Source organism: Primulina huaijiensis, chromosome 15 (assembly GCF_012295235.1).
Source record: "Primulina huaijiensis isolate GDHJ02 chromosome 15, ASM1229523v2, whole genome shotgun sequence".
Taxonomy (NCBI): domain Eukaryota; kingdom Viridiplantae; phylum Streptophyta; class Magnoliopsida; order Lamiales; family Gesneriaceae; genus Primulina; species Primulina huaijiensis.
Window position 1 is genome coordinate 9,628,296 of NC_133320.1, and position 6,643 is coordinate 9,634,938.

Consider the following 6,643-nt stretch of genomic DNA (forward strand, 5'->3'; position numbering starts at 1 on the left):
ATTGAGGGAATTATCTACCATGAAATGGATGAGCAAAGATATTAATTAAATGGGTTGACAACTATATTTAAATTAAATAAAGAAGGGGCCGAAAATTGCATCTAAAATGGAGGAAAAATATTTCTTAAATATTGTATTTTAAATCTTTAGTATTTTATCTACTCATTAAATATTTTAGAGAATAAATAAATTAATTAAGGAATACCATTATCTTGCATGCATGGATAATTCTTTAAATTAAATTACTACCATGTTAAGTTACAATTTCTTAAACAAAATAAGCCTAGATTAACTTGTCTCAATTGGTCACATATTTTATTTTAGGCTTTTAATTAAATTATTGAACCTAAAAGAATTTATTTACTACTTATCTCTAATTAATTAATTAATTCCCTAAACTTTCTTTTACAACAAATTAACTTATTATTTATCTTAAATAAATTATAAGAATGTTTTCCAAATATTAAATTTTATCTCTTTATTCTAACTCCAGTCCGGCCTCTCTTATTTAACTGAAAAGGTAGTAATTAAACTACTGCATGAACTAAATAAATAAATTTAAAGAAAATAATTTAAATACTCATGCAATAAAATCATTTTAATTTAAATACTAGGAATTATGCATGACTTATACGTAGTCTAATTTACGGGTTCTACAAAACTTTTCACTGATCTATTTTTGCAGCTGTTAGTTTTGTGAACTCCTTCACCAAAATAGGCAGTTCTACTCTCCTTACTCAATTACAGTTAAGCTAACTTCCACAACTTCCAATATATGGAATCAACTTATAAATTTTTTTATAAGCATTTTGTTTGATCTCCATCAAACTATTGTCGTCAAATTCAACTACTTGAATTTTGACCATCTCAAGGAGAACACAAAGTCCAATATTTTTGTGACCCTAAATGGTTTATGGATACAACTAACTATGGATTCACATATGTGATTCATAATAAAATTTATTCTTGTTCGGGCTTACCCTAATTATCCCGATTCATTTCATCAACCCTTTGATCAAGAAAGTCATAACTCATTTTTGATTTCGCCCATCGGACAATGATAAGAGCATCTAGTAGCATCGCTCCATGATCCTCTAAGAATCACTGATAGTGTCTGCAAGGACTTAAGTTATGGTTAGCGTGTCGTACGGACCCTTCAACTCATATATCCTGATCTAATCAGCAACCATTGGTATATCGAGAGTTAGCATATGAATTCGATAATGATGTCATGTATCTTTGAGTAATAATAGTTATATGGTATGTGCAATTGAGGAAACATCTTTCCAGAATGCGTATATCTTACTTTATCCATAGATTCCTCAGCCCATTAACTCATCAGATCACATAGGATATCTTCATCCGTAGGCAAACGTCGAATCCCCGACTATAATGCATTTTCTCCTATGTATTTCGAAACTACACCCAATCTCGCCACCTGATGACTCTCAATAGAGTCGGTAAACGGATCAAAGTGCATGCTAGTACGTAGAGTCTTTATGTTGTCATGGGTCTAAGGACAAATTGTATACAACCATAACCACATACTATTCCACACGATAAGCCACTTGGACAATCCGAGGGAAGGATGTTCAATGAATCATCAAATAATCACTAATCTGTATGAATGAATATACTAATGAAACATGAATTTTACATCACAGAAGCTAGTATCTAGCGCAAACGACATTTATCCTTATATGTGTTTCTGATGATGCATTTAAACGCTCGGATAAAATTATATCTATATTATTATCATTATCAATATTTTATTTTGAGTGGAGATTAATATCGCATTTGGAACATATACACTGCTGGCCGCTGAGTTCATCGTCTCGTTATCTCCGTCCCACTATATTCTTTCTGAAGAACAAACTGGGAAAGACGAGGGACAATCTCGTTTAGAGTTTCCAAATCTGCTATCACATTTTTTGCAACATTCTTAATTACGTATACTTTTTATCATTAATCTAGCAATTTCGGATCGAAGATTTTGATGTTTCCGAGAAAAATCCCTTGGTCGTGTATCAAATTTAATAAGTTGTAAATTCTTCTGATTTCCCATAATTAATTCACATGTCAAATCTTTATCTTTATCGATGATGCACCTATTGTTACTCTGAGTGTTGCATAAGATTATTACTAAACTGGTTCTTAGGGTAGTAGTGACGAGATTAGTTGGTGATCTTTATTAATTTTGAGTTAATGCCTGCCCAGATGGTACAATTTCGTTGAACTTAATAATGCAAGCAGTGGATAAAAAAAAATCTCAAATGGTCGAAAACAACATTTATTACATCAAATAAAATAATTAATGCGAGTTTAATTACTAATGAGTAATTGTGTAGTTGGGTCTTTCTTCACAACTACGTGTATAGCTAGACAGGTGCTTAAAAATATGTTCAAAAATTTCATCATCATCGGCTGAACTATGTATGCATAAGTATGTGGTCACACGCCCCTGATTTGCTAGCTTGAATGGCTCTTGACAACGATTTTTGGAGCTCAATTCCTCTATGCCCTTCCTCCACTCCATCGATATCTTCTACAACCGAACAGAAATCTTGTGTATCATTCGTTTTCTTGCACCATTTTCCGGCCACGACTCTGTCCGTACCTCGATTCAGGACTTGCTCGTCTATCTCTCGCAGCAGACGATCATTTTCTTCGAATGCACCACCGAACATTGCTATGTTTGTATCTTGATAGGTGTTGTGCTTGTTGTAGTCATCATCATCCTTCTTCACGATCACTGTTGTGTTTCGAAACTCGGGTGTGTTGCAGAGTATAGTGTGGAAGTATGATTCAAGTGGATATGCCACATTGTTGAAGTACATAAGCAACTTTCTTGGAAGATTGTCCCATCCATTCACACAATGCTCCATCAAACCTCTGCTTAGAATCATCCACCTTGAACCTGAACCACCCACCATTCAACATACATACATGCATATGAATCTTACTCAAATTGTGTAAGTGATCCGTTTAACCAACCTCCAAATACACGAAAAGCATCCGGTTTTTCTCTACTTTCTGCGGCATAGAAAAGAGGCTCCTTTCTTGCGAGGTACAGACTAGGGTCGACGGCAATCTCACTCAAATTTTGCTTCCTGCTACATCCACAATTGGGTTTTTCTAAGCAGACTGGATTCTAATTCAATTGTTGCATCTATCGTACCATGAAAAATCGAGAAAATGATTCAAGAAATGGTGGATTGTGCTTACTTCTTGAGCTTGATGGTGTCATTTGTACAACCAACAAAATTTATATCCCTAGGCAGCGATGTAAAAGCATAGAGGATATCTGCACAAAGATGTACAAACAGGACTATAATCACCTAGTATACGTATATTTAGGTGTCGAATTTATTATTAAGATGCTGGATTTTGTCAGAATCTCTTGTAAAAATGTGTACGAATAACTGCCAGTACAATTACTATTATTGTTACTTGAAAACCTGAAAGCTGCAAAAATATTGGGTACCATCCTGTGTAAGAAGCGGATAATCCGAAATGCTTAATGGAATGAACCAATCCCAATCTGTACTGATTTTGAGAAGCACCGCGGCGGCATGGAGCACAGCAGCAAGCCCTGAGGCTCCCATTTGGTTGACAGCATAAGTTTTACCAACAACATCGACATTATCGAACTCTTGAAAAATGGCCTGAGAATGGATCAGAAGGGCCAACTCCATCCTTTCCTTGCGCGTTGAAGACGAGTCAAGGTACAAAAGGTACTGATTTCTCGGATGATATATTGATTGTAACAGCCTCAACATCCTCTTGTTCTCTTTCCTTTGGGTGCCTAGAATCAAATAAGCCAAGATTGGTGGGGACTTAGTCGACCCTTTCGAAGCCATATTCGTCCTCCTCCTCGCAAGTGGACGATGATCATAATCTGTAGTGTCTGAAAAGTTGGGTGTATTTGAGCGTTGAGACGATAGTAGTAGGAGAAGGAGAAGGAGAAGCGTCAGAGCAACCACAATGCTCAGAAGCCATAGACGATCACGAGGCCGCCGGACAAGGTTCATTGGATAACATATACCTAATACACTATGTGTGCTAAGATAAAGCTCAAGAATTTGATGTTTGATCAGAAATGTGAAAGATCATATCGAAGAAGATGGTTAGACTACCTAACTGAAGTTAATGGTTTGAAGAAATCTAAACTTGATATTAGAGTAATCATAGAATTGAAATTAAAGAGAATATGTTACATTCAAAGAAAGACCAAGAAAATCCATTGTGACGGCCGCCCTTGTATTATTTAAAATTAAAGTAGACTATGATGTTTTAGATGGGAACGAAACATTTGGTGTGTCGCCTTCTAATTCACTTTGCGGGCATCTTTTTGTCATCAATAATATGTTTTGCCATGTACCAAACCACCAATGCATCTCACCCTTGTTTTATAGTCAAACAAAAGTACTAGGTACTTAATTGGTTAATAAAATTTTTGAAAAAATATTTTCTAGAATATTGCTTTAAAATGTAATATATCTTTTATGTTGTGAAAACGTAAAAATTTACGGTAAAAAGTAAAAATCTCATACTCTCAAAATTATCACACTACACACTTTATAATATTTTTTCTTAACTCAATTGTGATTTTCTTCACAAATGAGAGATCTATTTATAGAAAATCTTTACAAATAATCCAAAAATAAATTACATCATTACCTTCATCATCACACACAAATTTCAATATTCAACTCCTAATTTTACCTAATTTTCAACATTCAAATAATCAACATTCAATATTCAAATATTCAATATTAAAATATTAATTTTCAACACTCTCCCTTGAGATGATGATCATAATGATTGTCTTCATTACGTGTTTTTATACTGCCTCGTTAAAAACCTTACTAGGTAAAACCCATTGGGATAAAAACCATAGTAAGGGAAAAAAAGTGCAGTCACGTAAACTCCCCCTCATGTTGACACAAACAGTTCTTCACAAATTTCGTAGATTGCGCATTCCAATATTACATATGTGCTTTCTGAATATTGTTGTAGGAAGTTCCTTTGTGAAGAGATCTGATGAGTTTTCACTTGATTGAATGTGACGAACATCAATATATTTATTCTTCTCAAGCTCCTTGGTGAATGCGAAGAACTTAGGAGGAATATGTTTAGTTATGTCGTTTTTTATGTATCCTTCTTTCATTTGAGCAACACATGCAGCATTATCTTCATATAGTATCACAGGCTTCTCGTCAAATGATAATCCGCATGAGATTTGGATATGTTGGGTCATTGATTTTAACACTAGTAGAATTTTTTGCTTTTACTTCGCAACTCGTTACTTCTGCGATTATGAATTATGAAGTAATATATATCAATCAACTTCGGTAATAACACCAGCGAAGTAAAATATTATTTTTTACTTCACAATTTAAAAAACACGGGCTTCACTTCTAATTTTTTATAATCTTTTACTTCGACACAGTAGTTTTAATGAAGTGAAAAGTTAAAAAAAATTTTAAATTTATATTTAGTGAAGTAAAAAAATGAACCATAATTTTAATTAATTTTCCTTAAATGATGAAGTAATAAAATACAAATTAACTCGTCATATTAAAATTGTGTCGAAGTTAAAGAAAGAATTTACTTCACCACAACTCAGTAATAGTGAAGTCGTTATCTATTAAATACTTCACTACAACACAAAAAAATGAAGTCTTTTAAATTTACTACTTCGTTATTAAATGTAAATTGTGAGGTAACAAAACTTACAAACGAACAAAAAAATGTAATTAGTGACGGTTTAGTTTTAACCGTCGCTATTAGCGACTCTTTTAAATATCCGTCGCTAAATAAATCGGCGACAAATTTATAAACTGTCGCTAATTAGCAACGGTTTTGTTTTAACCGTTGCTAATAGCGACAATTTTAACAGTCCGTCGCTACATAAATCGTCGACGGTTTTATAAACCGTCGCTAATTAGCAACGGTTTAGTTCTAACCGTCGCCACTAACGACGGTTGTAAGAGTCTGTCGCTAAATAAATCGGCGACAGTTATAAAACCCGTCGCTAATTAGCGACATATTTATTAATCCGTCGCTAATAGCGACAAATTAGATATGTCCGTCTCAAATTTCCTATAAATATTACCCCTCCACGGCTTATTCTTCACAGCACTTCATATCTACTTCCATTTTTTTCTCTTTAGCTTTGTTTTATAAATTATTTACAAATTTAAAATATGTAGGAATAATTATAAAATTTAAAAAATAATTTTTTTTAAAAAAAAACAATATAATTAGCGACGGTTTTATGAGTTACCGTCGCTAACTAGCGACAGTTATATAAATACCGTCGCTAATTAGCGACGGTTTTTGAGTCATAGCGACGGTATTTTATTTAACGGACGCTAATTAACGACGGGAATTCATAAACCTGTCGCTAATGAGCGACGGTAACATAAAAAACCGTCGCTAATTATCTTTATAGAACCGTCGCTAATTGGAAACCGTCGCTAATTTAGTTCCATAACACCAAAATCATTCGAATCAATTACCTCACAAAAATACAAAACCTATGAAGTAATACAACACATTTACTTCGTCATTCTATATGAATTATGCTGTTATATATAAGCTATTACTTCTGCACTTTACGAAATCGATGATGTAGAAG

At 33.7% G+C, this 6,643-nt stretch overlaps 1 protein-coding gene across 2 annotated transcripts; it reads right to left on the bottom strand.

The window, feature by feature from the left end:
* Nucleotides 1-2,242: 2,242 nt before the first annotated feature.
* Nucleotides 2,243-4,313, bottom strand: LOC140959922 (beta-glucuronosyltransferase GlcAT14A-like). Of its 2 annotated transcripts, none has more exons than XM_073417977.1 (4): nucleotides 3,485-4,313; nucleotides 3,226-3,304; nucleotides 2,995-3,113; nucleotides 2,243-2,917 (listed from the first exon to the last, which is right to left on the bottom strand). In XM_073417977.1, the coding sequence occupies exons 1-4, from the start codon at nucleotides 4,029-4,031 to the stop codon at nucleotides 2,430-2,432; spliced, it is 1,233 nt and encodes a 410-aa protein (XP_073274078.1). In that variant the 5' UTR covers nucleotides 4,032-4,313; the 3' UTR covers nucleotides 2,243-2,429. The 2 variants fall into 2 exon arrangements, with proteins under 2 accessions (XP_073274078.1, XP_073274079.1); XM_073417978.1 differs by having other exon boundaries at nucleotides 2,244-2,917; nucleotides 2,995-3,110; nucleotides 3,485-4,309.
* Between the last annotated feature and the right edge of the window lie 2,330 nt (nucleotides 4,314-6,643).